Below are 21,142 nucleotides of genomic sequence, written 5' to 3'. Positions count from 1 at the left end.
ACCATTAGATATATAAGGTCAGTGATATTAAAGCCTCATCATGTCTTGAAAAAGGCCCTATTGTTGGGCCGAAACGCGTAGACTAACCAAGAGATTTGTGAGGCTTCATATTTCACCAGGATCCATCGGCATTTGGGGGTAAGTTTATTTACCGATAAGCTACACCCCATAGGCCCTGTTTGTTGAGGAGTTTTTTCCTTTTTTTTCTGATTTCAGGTCCATGTTTTTGTCAAACTAGGATACCGGATCAGGACAAGTTCTTAGGATCGTTTTCCCACCAGTTGGATTTAACTATGGACTCTTTATAGGACATTTTTGGTTATTTATTTGATCCACCATTTGTGATTCGATATTTGTCAAATTTGTTGTAATTTTTTATATGTCATTTTTTATAAGTTGTTTGTACACTTTATTCGATCACTCCATCTGATACACTAAAGTATACACAGTTAGTTTCAACTTGGACCACCCCATTTTTATATTTTTTCAATTTTTTATTTTTACTATTGCCACTTTTTGATTTTGAAAACGTTTTCTTTTTTCTTTTTTGGAGCACCCATACACAATTGATATACATTTGTTACACATGTATGCTTGACATTGTTTCATTTTGACATTGTTTCATTTTTTCACATGTTGATTTATTTCACTTGCCCTACACCCCTCGATTCATTGTGATCCTACACCAAATTTGTTTATTTGTATTGATATGTATTTGTTGTGCACTTTACTATAAGCTCCTCTTGATCATCATTACTGTATATGGTGAACCATTTCACCATCACCTCATTGGAGTCTTTTATCGATTTGACATATTATAGTGATTTATTGATTTTATTGAGTTGGATAGTGGAGTCACACCCCCCCCCCCTCATTTTATGTGTATTAATTCTCAGCATATTCCGTGATATTTTAACAATTGTCTCATGATGTTATAACATTTTATTGTGATTTTTTATTGTGATTAAATATCCCCATTGTTTTTTATATACCCTCTGGTCTTATACCCATTTGCGATTTTACTTGTGTGGTCCTAATTTATTTGGAGCACTTTTAGCTTTGGTTTTATGACTATGTAATAAAACTGTATATTATTTTTACTGTGAGTAGTACTCTTGTTAATTGTTACAAGTACTGGTTCCTGATAGATACCTTAGCCTTGTGGCGCTCCTATATATCCACAATTGTATTTCTTCTCAGACCTATTAGGGGGTCTTCCTTATAGTGCAGCAGGTATAGGTCTAGGCGCTGCCCGCTCCCGTATCTACCTAGAGAGACAGGAAGTAAGGTTCTGCCCATGCTCAGAAGGAAAATACAGAATGCAACCCCAATTTATTTATTTCATGATTTAGCTAAAGAATAACATTTTAAAAAAGTTTCCAATTTATCAAATTTGATTTGTTCTTATGTTATTCTTTGTTGAAGACATACCTAGGTAGATAGCTTGCACATGCCTGAAGCCCTACAAGACTATCATCTAATGCTCTTCCTAATGTATGACATTGTTGCAAAACTGCTGCCATATAGTGCTGCAGACATGTGCACACTCCTAAATTTACATCTCTGCTTTTCAATAAAGGATTAGAAAAAAAGAAGACAATTTGATAATAGAAGTAAATTGGAACCTTGTTTAAAATTGTATGCTCTATCTTACTCATGAGAGAAAAAAATTTAGTAAGCACTCATTTTGCAAGAAAACAAGTAAGTTGTTTGCTGTTTTTAATAGAAATTATTTTTATTTTTTTTACTTAAATGGACAGTCTAGTCAAAATTAAGCTTTCATGATTCAGATAGGGCATGCAATTTTAAACCACTTTCCAATTTACTTTTATCATAAAATTTGCTTTGTTCTCTTGGTATTCTTTGTTGAAAGTTAAACCTAGGTAGGCTCATATGCTAATTTCTAAGCAATTAAAAGCCACCTCTAATTTCAGTGCATTTGACAGTATTCACAGTTAGACAGTGCTAGTTCACGTGTGCCATATAGATTTTAAAAAAAATGCTCACTCCTGTGAAGTTATTTATGAGTCAGCACTGATTGGCTAAAATTCAAGTCTGTCAAAAGAACTGAAATAAGGGGGCAGTCTGCAGAGGCTTAGAAACAAGGTAATCAGAGGTAAAAAGTATATTAGTATAACCGTGTTGGTTATGCAAAACTGGGGAACGGGTGATAAAGGGATTATCTTTCTTTTTAAACAACAATTCTGGGAGTAGACTGTCCCTTTAAGGAGCACTGTTTAATATCCCTTTAACTCCAAGAGGCAGGAAGCTTAGTGCATAATAGTCAACATGGCTGTGCTACAATAAAGGGTCCATGTCTTTATATTTATGTTAGTAACCACAAACCTGTTTTTCTCTTCCGTGTTTTGATGTCAACTACAACAGCTCTGTTCTTCTCAGAGAAGTGCTTCAATATGATGACATCATGAGGCTCTTTGGCATTATCTATGTAGACAGAATGTGTTCCCATACAAAGTACCTGTAATAAAACAACAATAGTGTATTTATACAAGAAAACATAATTTATGTAAAAACTTACCTGATAAATTCATTTCTTTCATATTGGCAAGAGTCCATGAGCTAGTGACGTATGGGATATACAATCCTACCAGGAGGGGCAAAGTTTCCCAAACCTCAAAATGCCTATAAATACACCCCTCACCACACCCACAATTCAGTTTAACGAATAGCCAAGTAGTGTTTTTTTTTTTATACAAAAAACATAACCACCATAAAAAGGGTGGGTCTCATGGACTCTTGCCAATATAAAATAAATGAATTTATCAGGTAAATTCTTACATAAATTATGTTTTCTTTCATGTAATTGGCAAGAGTCCATGAGCTAGTCAAGTATGGTATAGAAATACCCAAGATTTGGAACTCCACAGAAGAGTCACTAGAGAGAAATGGATAAAATAAAAACAGCCGTTTTCCGCTGAAAAAATTAAATCCACATCCAAAAAAATAAGTTTTTCTCATAACTGAAAAGAAAAAACTTAAAACATAAGCAGAGAAATCAAACAAACAGCTGCCTCATGAACTTTTCTACCAAAAAATGCTTCCGAAGAGGCAAATACATCAAAACGGTAGAATTTAGTAAATGTATGCAAAGAAGACAAAGTTGCTGCATTGCAAATCTTATCAACTGAAGCTTCATTCTTAAAAGCCCACAAAGTGGAAACTGATCTAGTAGAATGAGCTGCGATTCTCTGAGGCAGGGCCTGACCCAACTCCAAATAAGCCTGATGAATCAAAAGCTTTAACCAGGATGCCAAGGAAACGGCAGAAGCTTCCTGACCTTTCCTAGAACCAGAAAAGACAACAAATAGACTAGAAGTCTTCCTGAAATCTTCAGTAGCTTCAACATATTTCAAAGCTCTTACAACATCCAGAGAATGTAAGGATCTCTCCAAAGAATTCTTAGGATTAGGACACGAAGACAGAACAACAATTTCCCTATTAATGTTAGAATTCACAATTTTAGGCAAAAATGTAAATGAAGTCCACAAAACTGCCTTATCCTGATGGAAAATCAGAAAAGGAGACTCACAAGAAAGAGCAGATAATTCGGAAACTCTTCTAGCCGAAGAGATAGCCTAAAAGAACAACACTTTCCAAGAAAGTAGTTTAATATCCAAAGAATGCATAGGCTCAAAAGGAGGAGCATGTAAAGCCTTCAAAACAAAATTAAGGCTCCAAGGAGAGATTGATTTAATGACAGGCTTGATACGGACCAAAGCATGTACAAAACAGTGAATATCAGGAAGCTTAGCAGAAAGAGCAGAGATGTGTCCCTTCAAGGAACTTGCAGACAAACCTTTATCCAAACCATCCTAAAGGAACTGTAAAATTCTAGGAATTCTAACAGAATGCCAGGAGAATTTATGAGAAGAACACCATGAAATATAAGTCGATAACAAATCTTCCTAGAAACAGATTTACGAGCCTGTAACATAGTATTAATCACTGACTCAGAGAAACCTCTATGACTAAGTACTAAGCGTTCAATTTCCATACCTTCAAATTTAACGATTTGAGATCCTGATGGAAAAACAGTCCTTGAGACAGAAAGTCTGGTCTTAAAGGAAGTGGCCAAGGTTAGCAACTGGACATCTGGAAGATCCGCATACCAGAACCTGTGAGGCCATGCTGGTACTACCAGAAACACAAACGATTGTTCCATGATGATCTTGGAGATCACTCTTGGAAGAAGAACTAGAGGCGGAAAGATATAAGCAGGTTGGTAAAACCAAGGAAGTGCTAATGCATCCACCGACTCCGCCTGAGGATCCCTGGACCTAGACAAGTACCTGGGAAGTTTATTGTTTAGATGAGAAGCCATCAGATCTATTTCTGGAAGACCCCACATCTGAACAATCTGAGAAAACACACGTGGATGGAGAGACCACCCCCCGGAAGTAAAGTCTGACGGCTGAGATAATCCGCTTCCCAATTTTCTACACCTGTGATATGTACCGCAGAAATTAGACAAGAGCTGGATTCCCCACAAGAAAGTATCCAAGATACTTCTTTCATAGCTAGGGGACTGTGAGTCCCACCCTGATGATTGACATATGCCACAGTTGTGATATTGTCTGTCTGAAAACAAATTAATGGTTCTCTCTTCAACAGAGGCCAAACCTGAAGAGCCCTGAAAATAGCACAGAGTTCTAAAATATTGATTGTTAACCTCGCCTCTTAAAATTTTCCAAACCCCTTGTGCTGTCAGAGATCCCCAGACAGCTCCTTAAACTGAAAGACTTGCATCTGTTGTGATTACAGTCCAGGTTGGAGGAACAAAAGAAGCCCCTTGAACTATACGATGGTGGTCTAAACACCAAGTCAGAGAGAGTCGAAAATTGGGATTTAAGGATATTAACTGTGATATATTTGTACAATCCCTGCACCACTGATTCAGCATCCAAAGCTGGAGAGGTCTCATATGAAAATCAGTAAAGGGGATTGCGTCCGATGCTGCAGTCATGAGACCATGCACATAGCCACTGAAGGAAATGATTGAGACTGAAAGTTTCGTCAAGCTGAAACCAATTTTATTCGTCTTTTGTCTGTTAGAGACAGAGTCATGGACACTGAATCTATCTGGAAACCTTAAAAGGTGACCCTTGTCTGAGGAATCAAGGAACTTTTTGGTAAATTGATCCTCCAACCATGTCTTTGAAGAAACAACACTAGTTGATTTGTGTGAGATTCGGCAGAATGTAAAAACTGAGCTAGTTCCAAGATATCGTCCAAATAAGGAAACACCTCAATACCCTGTTCTCTAAATACAGAGAGTAGGGCACTGAGAACCTTTGAAAAAATTATTGGAGCTGTCGCTAGGCCAAATGCAAGAGCAACAAATTGGTAATGCTAGTCTAGAAAAGAGAATCTCAGAAACCAATAGTGATCTGGATGAATCGGAATATGAAGATATGCATCCTTTAAGTCTATCGTGGACATATAATGACCTTGCTGAACAAAAGGCAGAATAGTCCTTAAAGTCATCATTTTGAAAGTTGGCACTCTTACAAAACAATTCAAAATTTTCAGATCCAGAACTGACCTGAATGAATTTTCTTTCTTTGGGACAATGGATAGATTTGAATAAAACCCCAGACCCTGTTCCTGAAACCGAACTGGTATGATTACCCCTGAAAGCTCTAGATCTGAAACATACTTCAGAAAAGCCTGAGCCTTCACTGGATTTGCTGGAACGCGTGAAAGAAGAAATCTTCTCACAGGAGGTCTTACTCTGAATCCTATTCGATACCCTTGAGAGACAATACTCTGAATCCAATGAATTTGTACAGAATCTGTTTTGAAAAAAATTTAATCTGCCCCCCACCAGCTGAGCTGGAATGAGGGCCGCATCATCATGCATGGATTTATTCCAACTTGAAGGTTTCCAATTGGAACCAGATTATTTGGGGGAAGGATTGACTTTCTGTTCCTTATTCTATCTGTCAAAAAGAACGAAAAAGATTAGAAGCTTTAGATTTATCCTTAGTTCTTTTATCCTGAGGTAAAAAAACTCCCTCCCCCCCAGTGACAGTTGAAATAATTGAATCCAAATGAGAACCAAATAAATTGTTACCTTGGAAAGAAAGAGATAGTAATCTAGACTTAGATACCAGATAGCTAAAGACATATTTAACATCAGTTTTGATTATATCAAAAATAGCATCACAGAGTAAATGATTAGCATGTTGAAACAAACGAACAATGCTAGCAAATCAGAATCAGTTTCCTGTTACGCCAAGCTTTCCAACCAAAATGTTGATGCAGCTGCAACATCAGCCATAGAAATGGCAGGCCTGAGAAGATAGCCAGAATATAAATAAGCTTTCCTTAGATACGATTCAAGTTTCCTATCTAAAGGGTCCTTAAAAGAAGTACTATCTTCCATAGGAATAGTAGTACGTTTGGCAAGAGTAGAAATAGCCCCATCAACTTCGGGGATTTTTTTCCCAAAACTCCAATCTAACTGCTAGCAAAGGATACAACTTTTTAAACCTAGAGGAAGGAATAAAAGAAGTACCAGGCCTATTCCATTCCTTTGAAATCATATCAGAAATAGCATCAGGAACTGGAAAAACCTCTGGAGTAACCACAGGAGGTTTATAAACAGAATTTAAACGTTTACTAGTTTTAGTATCAAGAGGACTAATTTCCTAAATATCCAGAGTAATCAACACCTCTTTTAACAAGGAACGAATATACTCCATCTTAAAGAGATAAGTAGATTTGTCAGTGTCAATATCTGAGGTAGGATCTTCTGAATCAGATAGATCCTCATCAGAGGAGGATAATTCAGTATATTGTCGGTCATTTGAAATTTCATCAACTTTATGAGAAGTTTTAAAAGACCTTTTACGTTTATTAGAAAGTGGAATAGCAGACAAAGCCTTCTGAACCGCATAAGCAATAAAATCTTTTATATTCACAGGAATATCATGTACATTAGATGTTGAAGGAACAACAGGCATTGTACTAGTACTGATGGATACATTCTCCGCTAACTTACAACAGATACACTTATCTTTGGTAGAACTGTTATCAGACAGCAGGGTTCCAACAGTGGTTTCTGAGACAGGATCAGATTGAGACATCTTGCAAATGTAAGAGAAAAAACAAAATATAAAGCAAAATTATCAATTTCCTTATATGGCAGTTTCAGGAATGGGAAAAAATGGAAACAGCACAGCCCTCTGAGCACAGAAAAAGGCAAGAGGCATATCGGAAGTGGGGTTTAATAATTAAATTATTTGGTGCCAAGTATGACGCGCAGCGCAAAATGAATTTTTTTTCCCCGCTAACAACATCCGGAAATGACGCAACTCGCGTCATGGCAGACGCAACCTTGTGCAAGGAAACCTGGCGTCAACTAAGACGCCGGAAATTATGAATTTGCGTTACCGAACGTACCTTTACCCCCAAACAATTCTTGTGCCAAGAATGATGTAATAAATATCAGCATTTTGCGGCCTCGCAAGCCTAATTTTGCCCGCGGAGATTAAAGAAAAGTCAATTTTGAAGAAAAGACTATACCCCAGGTAAGAAAAAATTACTTCCTAAATATGTTTTTCCCAATTTTGAAACCGATAGTCTGCAAAAGGAAATATACATAAACCTGACTCATGACAAATATAAGTACAATACATATATTTAGAACTTTACATTAATACATAAAGTGCCAAACCATAGCTGAGAGTGTCTTAAGTAATGAAAACATACTTACGGAAAGACACCCATCCACATATAGCAGATAGCCAAACCAGTACTGAAACAGTTATCAGTAGAGGTAATGGAATATGAGAGTATATCTTCGATCTGAAAAGGGATGTAGGAGATGAATCTCTATGACCGATAACAGAGAACCTATGAAAAGATTTCCTGCGAGGAAAACCATAGAATTCAATAGGTGATACTCCCTTCAAATCCCTCTGACATTCACTGTACTCTGAGAGGAATCGGGCTTCAAAATGCTGAGAAGCGCATATCACAGAAGAAAATCAAGCACAAACTTACTTCACCACCTCCATAGGGAGGCAAAGTTTGTAAAACTGAATTGTAGGTGTGGTGAGGGGTGTATTTATAAGCTTTTTGAGGTTTGGAAAACTTTGCCCCTCCTGGTAGGATTGTATATCCCATATGTAACTAGCTGATGGACTCTTGCCAATTACATGAAAGAAATGCTATCCAGCTCCCTTCTGTGTCAGCCATTCATTAAAGTGACAGTCTAGTCAAAATTAAACTTTCATTATTTAGATGTAATTTTAATTAACTTTTGCATAACACAATGCTAAATGCAACTCAATAGATTTTATATAGTCGCAGTCATGTGATCAGGGGGCTGTCAGAAGGTTCTTAGATACAAGGTAATCACAGAGGAAAAAAGTGTATTAATATAACAGTGATGGTTATGCAAAACTGGGGGATGGGTAATAAACGGATTATCTGTCTTTTAAAACTATAACAATTCTATTGTAGACTGTCCCTTTAAGTGCAAAGTGCATGACAACTTCCTAATTCAGAAATATGATAATAAGAGAGAAGGCCAATTGATGCGGGGGAAAAAATAAAAATTTATATATATATATATATATATATATATATATATACACACATACATACATATATATATACAAACACATATATACAGTATATATATATATATATATATATATACACACACACACAAGTATAGTGTCAGTAACAAATACCATGAGTAATTTAAAACTACCACAATATTTCAATAATAAAACAATGAATGTACAGATGTTTATTGCAGCAGAATATGATGGAACTTACAAAAAAATAAAAAAAAAAACATTTTAATTTTAATTTTAGGAAATAAGTAAGTTGCTAAATTACAATTGCCATTACGCCTTACCTCTGGAAAACCAACAAGGACCAACAATGTGAAGATGTTTGTGTTTTTAAGCTGGAGAGGCAGCTGTTGTATACTGTGGTCCATAAAAGACTCTAAAACTTTGTGCCATTGCAGAGAGTCATTTAATTCTCGCAGAATATCACACATTGTACAAGCCCAGTCGAGGGCTTTGCTAAAAGAGAAAAAATACAAACATTTTAGAGATAGCAACACTTCTAAAGTGAATTTCATAGAACTGAGTCGTCCCACCACCACCAAAGAACATGAATACAGGAACAGTGTGCTGGGGGAGAGTGCTATATGATATATGCTCTCTTTTATGGGATCTTTAAAAACTAGTTTGCTACCACATTTTATTTATTTAGGAATTACTCTTGTTCCAGTGGTCTATTGTTTTTTTTTCATACATTATAAAATGTATTCATTTAAAATTGCATAATAAAGGCAAGTAAAAAAAAAGGATTAGTGTGCCTCACTTTTTTCTCCTTTTTTTTGTATACTTTTAAAAATTGCATAATTTTGGAGAAAGTTACACTGTGAAATATTCTTTGTCCTGTACCTTATTGTCTACTTTTCACAGTTCCAGCAACAGATTTTCTTTCTGATTTGAATAACAATAATAAAAGTGATTGTTTCTGATCCAATACAGTTGAAAAACCAAAAACACCAACACATAATAATGATGTACAAGAATAGAACCAACCTGTCCAGACACACAGCCCCTAAACTGAACAACAGCTGTGTAGTAATCCAACCAGGCATAGCAGCACTACCATCTCTCACAGACAAGACTTTGTTCACAGCAGCATCCACCTCCACTGGAGGCATTCTCAAGATTAGCTGTCCAAGAAGGCCCAAAGTTAAGTGGTATGATTCATTTAAATGGCCAACGTTAAATATAACCACCTGGAACATCAGCGGGAGGACCTGCTGAAGATCTGCTATGGAGGTCAGGGAGTCCTATAAAAGGAACAAAACAGTAATCAACCTAACTTAGTTTGCAAAATAAATTCACACAACATGGCAATCTTTTGATAAGCATCTGGTGTAATTTAAAAGGAAACTGACACCTAAAAACATCAAGCATAAATTTTGACAAGGCATCATCCAATCCCTACAGAACCATCAAATTTGAGGCAATTTGTTTTGCTTTGCACGTTTTCTGCCTAAGCTGAAACTCTTTTGGAGTGAGGAGATGGTAGACAGAATCTCCAATTTTATTAACTTAAACATTCGGGAAACATAGGTTTTTATTGTCATGTACATACTTTTCTTGAATCTGGTATGAAGGCTCCTAATAAAATGTTTACACATTAAGGGCAAGATTACAAGCGGCGCGGCAAATCAGTTGTGAAAACACAGCGCGCGTTATGGCTTTTTCGCACTTGGGGTAGCAAAGCTATTACAAGTTGCAAAATAACTTATTTTGCACGCCCATTAAGCTGCCTAATCCAGACAGCCGAATCGCTTGTGCGTTTACGTATTCCCCATAGAAGCCAATGGAGAAGACAAATAGAAAAAAAACCTCACAAAAACCCTAATATGTTTTGCAAAGCCCTTGACGTATTCTCCTCTAAATAGTTCTCCATATACGTGATGAGTTTTGGACTGACATATCTATTTATAGCGAGATATGTATATGAATATGTATATACAGTATCTCACAAAAGTGAGTACACCCCTCACATTTTTGTCAATATTTTATTATATCTTTTCATGTGACAACACTGAAGAAATGACACTTTGCTACAATGTAAAGTAGTGAGTGTACAGCCTGTATAACAGTGTAAAGTCCCCTCAAAATAACAACACACAGCCATTAATGTCTAAACTGTTTGCCAACAAAAGTGAGTACAACCCTAAGTGGAAATGTCCACATTGGGCCCAATTAGCCATTTTCCCTCCCCGGTGTCATGTGACTCGTTAGTGTTATAAGGTCTCAGGTGTGAATGGGGAGCAGGTGTGTTAAATTTGGTGTTATCGCTCTCACACTGGTCACTGGAAGTTCAACATGGCACCTCAAGGCAAAGAACTCTCTGAGGATCTACTATATATATATATATATATATATATATATATATATATATAGATAGATAGATAGATAGATAGATAGATAGATAGATAGATAGATAGATAGATATAGATAGATATCTTGAGATCTTTATGCGAATATCTCTTAGAAAATCCCTCTGAGAAATTGTTTAATGTGCATAAGATTGTAATGTGAAATATTTTCATTATCTCCATTGTTAAACATATCTGTATAAACATAAATTCATGTATGTGTATGTATGTCAATGTAAAATCCCTGTGTCGGATTTTTTTCCTATCTTTACCTATCTTTGAACTCTATAACTTTTGTGTGCAATGTTTTTAAATATTTTTTATTAGTTAATATGAGTGTAACTGTACTTTGTAATGTATTTTTGAAGTGTTTCGTGAAACTTTTATGTTGCGCAAAACTTTTAACTATATCTCTTTGAGCGCAGAAAGGATTGTAGCGTAAAAGGCAAATTCGCACACACAATCACAATTTTTCAAGACTTGTAATAGCTGCACAATGAAAATTTATAACGCGCGACTTGTAATCTTGCACTAAGTTAGCTCCCAGAAATAAAATAGGCTAAAGCATTCCAAAGAACTGAAAATTCAAGACTAACATTTTTCATTTGATTCCATGAAGAATACTAAATTGTAAAATATATATGTACCTCTACACTTTAGTTAAAAAGCCATACAGAGTGTTTTATGTCAATCTTAAAGGGGCATGTAAGTCAGTAGTACGTTGAGCATGTTGGTGCTGTACAGCCTGATATACTCATAAAAGACACTCTGCAGCATAAAAGGTATTTAAAAAATAAAATTTATGCTTACCTGATAAATTTCTTTCCGGACATGGAGAGTCCACAACGTCATTCCAATTACTAGTGGGATATTCACTCCTGGCCAGCAGGAGGAGGCAAAGAGCATCCCAGCAAAGCTGTTAAGTGTCATTTCCCTAACCCATAACCCCCAGTCATTCAGCCGAAGGGAAATGGAAAAAGAAGATAACACAAAGGTGAAGAGGCGCCTGAGGTTTAGTAAAAAAAATATTCATAAGGGTGGGGTTGTGGACTCTCCATGTCCGGAAATAAATACATTTACTCAGGTATGCATACAAATATTTTATTTTCTTTCCTAAGACATGGAGAGTCCACAACGTCATTCCAATTACTAGTGGGAACCAATACCCAAGCTAGAGGACATGGAATGAACAGGGAGGGAGAACAAGACAGGTAGACCTAAACAGAGCGCAAACGGAGGAAACAGGTATGCTAGACCGAAATCCCAAGGAACCGCCAGAGCATCTATCAGGGCGGCCTGAGGATCTCTTGACCTTGAACCATACCTTGCAAGCTTGGCGTTCTGACGAGACGCTATCAGATACAACTCTGGCACCCCCAATTGAGGGTTAATCTGGAGAACACCTCCGGATGGAGAGCCCACTCCCCGGGATGAAAAGTCTGTCTGCTCAGAAAATCTGCCTCCCAGTTGTCCACTCATGGAATGTGGATGGCAGATAGAAGAATATTGTGAGCTTCCGCCCATATATAATACGAGCCACCTCCTTTATGGCCAAGGAACTCCGAGTTCCTCCCTGGTGGTTGGTGTAAGCCACTGAGGTGATGTCCGACTGGAACCTGATAAACCGGGCTAAGGACAATTGAGGCCAAGCCATCAGAGCATTGAAGATCGCTCTCAACTCCAACATGTTTATGGGGAGAGAGGACTCCTCAAGTCCAGAGGCCCTGAGCCTTAAACGAGTCCTAGACTGCTCCCCAGCCTAGCAGGCTGGCGTCTGTGATCATAATCACCCAGGAGGGTCTCCGGAAGCATGTGCCCTGAGACAGATCATCCTGAAAAATCCACCATGAGAGATAGTCTCTTGTCAACTGATCCAGATCTGTTATCTGAGATCTGAATGGTCTGCATTCCATTGTCTGAGTATGCATAATTGCAAAGGTCTCAAATGGAATCGAGCAAAGGAAATGATGTCTATGTAAGCGACCATCAATTACCTCCATGCATTGAGCCACTGATGACCGAACAGTAGACTGTAGAGAAAGGCAAGAAGAGAGAGGTTTGCATTTTCAGACCTCTGTCAGAAAAATCTTCATAGATAGGAAATCTATGATGGTCCCTAAGAAACACACCCTTGTAACTGGAACAAGGGAACTCTTCTCCAGATTCAGTTTCCATCCGTGGAAATGTAGAAAGACAACAAGATCTCTGTATTAGAGTGTTGAAAAGATGGCGCCTGAACCAATATGTCATCCAGGTATGGCACTACCGCAATTACCTGAGACCTGACAACTGCCAAGAGAGCCCCCAGAACCTTTGAGAAAATTCTGGGAGCTGTGGCAAGGCCAAACGGAAGAGCAACAAACTGAAAGTGCTAGTCTAGAAAAGCGAATCTCAGGAACTGGTGATGATCCCTGTGGATGGGAACATGAAGGTACGCGTCCTTCAGGTCTATGGTCGTCATGAGCTGACCCTTCTTGGACCAAAGGAAGAATGGAATGAATGGTTTCCATTTTGAAGGACGGTACCCTCAGAAACCTGTTGAGACCTTTTAGGTCTAAAATGGGTCGAAAAGTTCCCTCTTTTTTGGGAACCACAAACAGATTTGAATAGAATCCTAGACCCTGTTCCCTCACTGGAACTGGAACAATCACTCCCAGGGAGGAAAAATCCTGAATGCAGCTTAAGAATGCCTCTCTTTTTACCTGATCAGCAGATTACGTTGAGAGGAGAAATCTGCCCCTGGACGGACGAGATTTGAATTCTATCTTGTAACCCTGAGATACTAAGTCCACAGCCCAAGGATCTTGGACATCTCGTATCCTTGCTTGATGAAACAAGGAAAGTCTGCCCCCACTTGTTCAAATCCCGGACCGGAGCAGACACTTCATGCTGACTTAGTCTCAGATGAGGGCTTTTTTGATTGCTTCCCCTTATTCCAAGTCTGATTGGGTCCCCAAGAGGACTTGGACTATACCTGCTTGGAGGAAGGAGAGGAAGACTTTTGACCTTTGAAGTTACAAAAGGAACAAAAAATAGAATTCCGACATCCCTTAGGTCTATTCTTCTTGTCTTGAGGTAGAAAGGACCCCTTTCCACCCGTAATTTCAGGGTCTTACCCTTGTAAGGTGGAGACAGGAGCTTGGACTTGGAGGTAACATCAGGTGACCAAGATTTCCACCACAGAGCACTGCGGGCTAAGACAGTGAAGCCAGACATCTTGGCTCCTAGACTAATGACATGCATGTTAGCATTAGAGATAAAGGAATTGACTAGTTTGAGAACCTTAATCCTATCTTGGATCTACTCCAACAGCGTCTCCTCTAAAATTAATTCAGACAAAGCATCGCACCAATAAGATGCTGCACTTGTTACTGTGGCAATACAAATTTCAGGTTGCCATTGTAGACCCTGATGAACATACATTTTCTTTAAATAAGCCTCCAGCTTTTTGTCCATGGGATCCTTAAAAGAATAGCTATCCTCAATAGGAATTGTGGTGATCTTAGCCAGAGTAGAAATAGCCCCTTTTACTTTAGGTACTGTGCGCCATGAGTCTCGAATGGAGTCAGCAACAGGAAACATCTTTTTAAAAATGGGAGACAGGGAGAAAGGTATCCCAGGCTTATCCCATTCCTGTGCAATGATCTCCGACACACGGTCTGGAACAGGAAACACTTCCACAGAGGAAGGATCATCATAGTATCTGTTAAGCTTACTAGATTTATTAGGGTTGACAGCGACAGAAGAATTGGAGTCGTCCAAAGTAGCCAGTACCTCCTTTAGCAGTAAACAAAGATGTTCAAGCTTAAATCTGAAGCTTACTTCTTCAGAATCAGTCAAAGGATTTATACTGTCAGAATCTGAGATTTCATCCTCAGAAGCTACCGAGATATCCTCCTCATCAGACTTATGAGGTAGATCAACCTGCGCAGCAGCAGACGGGACAGACCCCTTACAGTCAGAAAAATGTTTAGATATCCTCTTGGGCTTCCCCATCATGGGAAAAGCAGATAAAGCCCCAGATACCGCAGAAGATATCTGTGCGGCAAAATCAATTGGCAAATAAACTCCTCCAGGAGGGTGAGAGGAACTGCAGGGCACTGTATGTGAAGCCGTTGAGGATTGGGATGTGTGAAGAGAAAGCTGTGGCACTGCCTGAACAGCCTCATCCTGAGAGACATTAGGCTCAGAAACAAGTAATTTGTCTTTACATTTTAAAGCTTTTTCTAAACATGAGGAACAAAATTGCATAGGTAAGACAATTTGGGCTTCCAAACATAATAAGCATTTATCAAAAGGAACAAACTCCTGTTCAATATCCATAGCTGATAAAGGCCCAAAAAGTAAGGAATGTCACTTTAAGAAAAAAAGTTTTTTCTTCCAAACGCTAGGCAAATAAATAAATAAAAAATACACCTCTACACCTCAGAAGCTGAGGTGCCCTACAATAACCTTCAGAGACTGAACGAACTAAGGGCTCTCCAGTCGACCAGACAATATCTCACAGCCACAACGAAGAGAAATTCACAGAAATGACACCGCTCCACTCTCAGAATGGAAGATCGTGAGGTCACGTTAGCGGCATCAAAAGAAACTGCGCAAAAAGAAAAAAGTGTGCGTTTCATACTCTGAAGTAAAAAACGGAGTAACCGTTTAAAACATTCCCCACATGAAATTATATGAAATTAAAATCATATAGCCAAAAGGTTAGAGGCCCTCCCAAACCTATAAGGAAGGCCCTTTAGTCTCTTTTCACATACAAATAGTACCTGCAAACTGCCACAAAGAATCCTTACTAAAGGATTACAAATGTCCCATGAAAATAATGCAGAGTTAAAATAGATAGTGTAAGTCTCCAGTACCTAGAAGACAAAAGAACTTACCTGCAAATCTAGCTGTCGGGCAGGAAGAAAGGTGTGAAAGGACAAATACTCCTTACAGAGACCTGTAGAAAAAGAAAAAACAGAGTAGCCAACTCTGGCTTTCTATACCGAGGGCAGCAAATATGTTCGAAAACAAAGCAAGGACTGCTTAAAAGCCACCACTACTCTTACTAAAAAGATTGACGTGGGCACAGCTAAACCCAAATCTGTGCTTGCAGGGAAAAGTAATCGAAAAAGGAATAAATATCTTCAGACACCAACACGTCCTCCATTGACAGAGGCAAAGAGAAAGACTGGGGGTTATGTGTAAGGAAAGTGACACTTAACAGCTTTGCTGGGGTGCTCTTTGCCTCCTCCTGCTGGCCAGGAGTGAATATCCCAATAGTAATTGGAATGACATTGTGGACTCAGAAAAGAAAATAGTTCAGCACTACATGCACTGTGCCAAAGAAGCCCTTTTTAATGCTGCTTTGCAGAAACAGTTGATTGGTACAACATCCTGGCTGACTCTTTAATGTTCACAGATGTAGTTTCAAAGGGACACACAACTTTATTTTGCTACACTTATTTATATTTATATTGCCATTTTGAAACGTCCATAAAGACATACAGGCTCTTTCTACTGTAAAGTTATAATATGTTCCATTTCAAAAAAATGTTCAATGTATCTTCAAAGTCAGATTTATGACTTGAGTGACACAACCTGAACCACATCAAGAGCACTTAATGTGCCTGCTTGCAATCACAACTATCTGCTTTAACAGGGTTGCAAGACTGCATTTGCTGGGATTTAGGATCTGGAAACAGGTACTCTAAATAGATTTCTTTCTTTTAGATGGGATATTTTAATAGACCTCTAGTGCATGACTTGCATCTTAACATAAATCACAGGAAATGCTTCATTATTAAACAGGGATCAATCGGCTTGAAGAAAGTTTCTAAATTCAATCCAGCTATTCTAAAGAATATAAAATAAATGAAACGTCATTTCAAAATGATGGATCCCTCAATACAAATAACTGTTCTCACATATCTAAATTTTAAGACAACCAATTAATGTGTTATAGTTTATGTAGGTTACCACAAAGGAAGAAGTATTTCCATTTACACTGTGATGTATAAGATGAGCTGCCCCTCATTTAAAAAAAAAGAAGGAAATCCTTTACAACAGCTGCTGCATTATGAATACTAAGGACACTAAAGTCAGAGCATGAACAATTTTCATGTTTACTTCCATTGTAATTTTGTTCTAAGTCTTTTTATATGCACACTTTTTGGAGGTACCAGCTCCTACTGGGCATGTTTAAGAATTCACTGTGTATATGTATATGAGCCTGTAATTGGCTGATAGTTGTCACATGAGACAGTGGACAGGGAAATTAAGCAATTCTAAAAAAAAAAAATCAGGGTAAGTGCTCTTGCATTGTCTTTATTGTGCACTTGTGGACTATACAAGTATACTGTATTTAATTGTCCTGTAAGAAATTAAACCAGTATTATGAAGCCACTGTTGGAATTCTCTAAAGATAGTTTTTACCTTGAGTGTGTCTCACAAAGGGATAGTCCCTGTAAACATGGGAATAATAAATAATAATAACACTACACTGCACATGCAAAACCCACTTTGAAATCCAAAGTGTATTGTTTTCCTTATTATAAAATTAGTTTCACCGCCTCTGCTAATGGGCTGGATAGGGGCGCGTTCCATGGGTGTAGCTGAACATTCTCAGCATATTCTCTAAAAAAAATTCCACTGCAGCTCTCGTGGTTTTTTCTTGCAAACTGAAAGGTAGCAAGATTGTGTCACAATACACAAAAAAACTATTGTAATAGAAAAGCAAAAGGCATACAATAATAAAGGCAGTTGTATGATAATGTACGCTGAAAGCAGAGTAATCTTGATTTGTATTAGCTGAAGTATTTCATTTTTAAACTGTGCCCCCTGCTCACTTCACTCTCCCCACTAAAGTTTCACTTTACACTCTATTGCTTTCTTTATGAGGCATCTCGCAACTCGCAGGGACAGCTCCCCCAATCCCTTTTTAAAAATTTTTTTTAAAAAAAATAAAACATTTCTAAAGGGCGGCCCCTGCAAATGTCAGTGTGGTTTTTTCCTATCTGATCTAGTGAATATTAGATAATTGGGCCCTATTAAGAATGATACAAGTGAAGTAAACCAAATATATATTAATTCAGTGTAGGGATTGAATTTAACTAAATGCACTGATTTCAAAATTAAAAACAATAATATGTACATACTCAATATAAGCAGCTTAACTTGATTTACTGACTAATGCTCCACAATAATATACATGTACCTAAAAAAAACAGTAAATTCTTCAATTACAGTTGTAATGCATTATGTTAATGGATTGCAATACATTATACTAATTTTGCATACACCATATTAAATTGTTTAACCGATTTATACACGTAAATACATTTCCTCAAGCAGAAAACAGTTTGTATACAATCCCAAGTTTTCCTTTCCCTTCCTATTACATACATGTAGTCACCACATTGAAATAACAGAACTTTGCAATTTTCATGATGATTATTCTTTGCAGAATCCATGCTTTATGTAAAATCAATAATAAAAAAAATGCTTACCTGATATATTCATTTCCTGATGGTGAGAGTCCACAAGTCATCGCTTGTAGGAATTCCCCTCCTGGCCACTAGGAGGAGGCAAGATATACCAAAACGACCTAGAGTTTGCCCATGTGAGTTAGTACACATATTACAACTTAAAAGCAAAAATTCTGCGCGCAAGCAAAACCAAATGTGCACTAACTTCAGGACCTTGGATATTGTGACCGTGCTAACTTTTTCTCTCCATAGACTTCAATATAGAATGCAGAAGAAAAAACCCTTATCGCTTGCGTGCTATCCGGAGTTAATATTTCCCATTCCATTGTTCTTCACATAAAGGACAATGTTATTTTTAATATAAATACTTATTTCTTTACATACCTATACATCCTATAGATATATATTTTACATTTTCTTCTGTGTGAAAAACATAAGAATGTAAAATATGTGTAACACGCTTTAGGTCTAATGCAGTGTTAGGTTAGCGCACATGAAGAATTAGTTATCATAAGGTGCGTTATTGAAATATTAATAAAAAATAGTAGATGTTTTTAAAAAGTCTAACTAATTCATAGTCTGTGTGCGCGCGAGGAGAAAGAGAGAAGAGGAGAAGAGAGAACCAGCAAGAAAGAGAGAGAGAGAACCAGAAAGAACGAGAGAGAGAGAGAGAGAGAGAGAGAGAGAGAGAGAGAGAGAGAGAGAGAGAGACTATGTAAAAACGAATCCTCCCTCCTGGGTCAGCCAACTGGGTGCAGACTCTTTGATCTGATGACAGATCTCATTTTGATCTGAAACGTCATCCAATAAATTTGACACCTTTTTGTGAAAATTCTGTGAGTGCATAATGTTTTGCTTAAAAAAATTAAAATATATATATATATATATATATATATGTGTGTGTGTATTACAGCATCTATAATAATTATAGACCTAGAGCGCAAAACCTGAAGCACGTTGACCACATTTTACATTCTGTTAATCAAATTTAAAAAAAATTTACACTTTCATTGCTAAATATATATTTCCATATATCTGCAGAAGAAGCATACATATCAATGTGATAAAATTTCACAAAGACGACTAAATAGCTGCTTTGCAAATACGATTAATTGCATACTTCTTACAATATGCCCAATAAGTGGCAACTGTTCTAGTAGATCTGCATTTCAACTTTTACCTCACTCCATCATAGAGGAAGAAGAAAATGACAGAGGACGTTGTAGGGATTTAAAGATCCTGTATGTTGGGTTATTTTTTGCCTCGTCCTAGTGGCCAGGAGGGGAATTTCCACACGAGATGACTTGTGGACTCTCACAATGATGAAAGAAAAAGGACATGTTCTGAGATAATTGCACATAAGATTCACAAACTCAATCCAAGCGGCAGCAATGCCTTAATTGCATTAACAAAGAACCAAATTTTGATATTACAATATGAAAGTGCATTGATTACCTTAGTTAGACCTGAAAGACCCACAATGCTGCCCAAAATACTGATATTCTCCCAATAAAGGTTAAATACAAATATAAATACCTGAAAAGAGATGGGGAGTGCTAAAAAAAGCTGTGGGATGGATATCTATTGAGTCTCCATATATGTTCAAAATCGCTAATTTGCACGATCTTACTAGATACTTATATGTTAACTTATATACAGTACCTTTAATAAATCGTGGTACCTTAGAGAAATCTAAGCGCTTCTAAATGTGTGTCTCATATAATGTTCCTAAAGATAAATCTAAGCTCTTCCAAACAGTGTCTCATATAATGCTCACATTAACACACTCAATATGCATAGAGTTCAATGCAACTAGTCAGTATACTTCTCTGAAAATGCAATTTATTTATAACACTACTTAATCTGATTTCTAATAAACGATATGTTTTTGTTTTTTTTAAAAAAACAGCTCTTTATAAGAAATTGTGGCCACAATTATGCCTCGATTCGAGGTGAAAAAAAAATGTGTAAAAAATCTTCTATGCATGCATAAAAACATTAAAAGGTGTTGTAAATCACTTTTCTTGTATCACTGTTAGTCCGTTTTATTATAGACTCTTCATACTGCAATTGAAGTCAGTTCCAGATATACTATTCCTTATACTTGTATATGACAATACAGTTCCTGTAAAAATTCTTAAAATAGTGTTTCTCGGGGGCGGAGCCAACTATCAAGGAAACCAGACGTGTGTGTGTTAAGTGCTCCTGGTTCTTATATGTTATAATTAATGTTTATTGATATCTAAAGTGATTATTACTACAACAAAAGGGGTCCCTATCAGGCACTACGTTAATGGTGGCATTGGGAGCTCTTGGATAGTCGTTTTTAGCTACCCAGAAGTCAAGCTACAATGGAGACCATGAATAGCTGGCGGCTAGCTGTGGCGCAGCTCCTACAGGATCACTTTAACAACCTAGAGCGGGCTTTGCACGAGTGTTTCGTTGGCATAATGGTGAGAGAGGACAAATTTGTGCGGTCAGCTAATCGCCATCTTGCCCATACTATGAACTCTACCGCTCCTACTATCTACCAGAGTAGCTGTATTGCAGTGTCGGCCCCTGAGATCTCATGCAGCCATGTCAATTCCTCAGAGCAGGACAACGCTTATCACTACCGCAGCAGAGATGGGCTGAATTGGGATGATGGATGTGGGGGTTGCCCTGCCGCAAATCCTGTCTCCAGAACGGTTACTGATCCAGCATATCTCAAGAA

General features: G+C 37.6%; 1 protein-coding gene across 1 annotated transcript in view; it reads right to left on the bottom strand.

The window, feature by feature from the left end:
• ZZEF1 (zinc finger ZZ-type and EF-hand domain containing 1) overlaps nucleotides 1–21,142 on the bottom strand; it is a gene marked incomplete in the record, with an annotated part of 722,361 nt that overhangs the window by 132,157 nt on the left and 569,062 nt on the right. The window contains 3 exon segments of the mRNA XM_053707503.1: nucleotides 2,347–2,479; nucleotides 8,894–9,065; nucleotides 9,597–9,853. Of these exon segments, the coding sequence (XP_053563478.1) occupies nucleotides 2,347–2,479; nucleotides 8,894–9,065; nucleotides 9,597–9,853 (562 nt within the window).

Source organism: Bombina bombina, chromosome 3, assembly GCF_027579735.1.
Source record: "Bombina bombina isolate aBomBom1 chromosome 3, aBomBom1.pri, whole genome shotgun sequence".
NCBI lineage: Eukaryota > Metazoa > Chordata > Amphibia > Anura > Bombinatoridae > Bombina > Bombina bombina.
The sequence above is the reverse complement of the archived record's forward strand: the minus strand, read 5'-3'. Positions and strand labels throughout refer to the sequence as shown.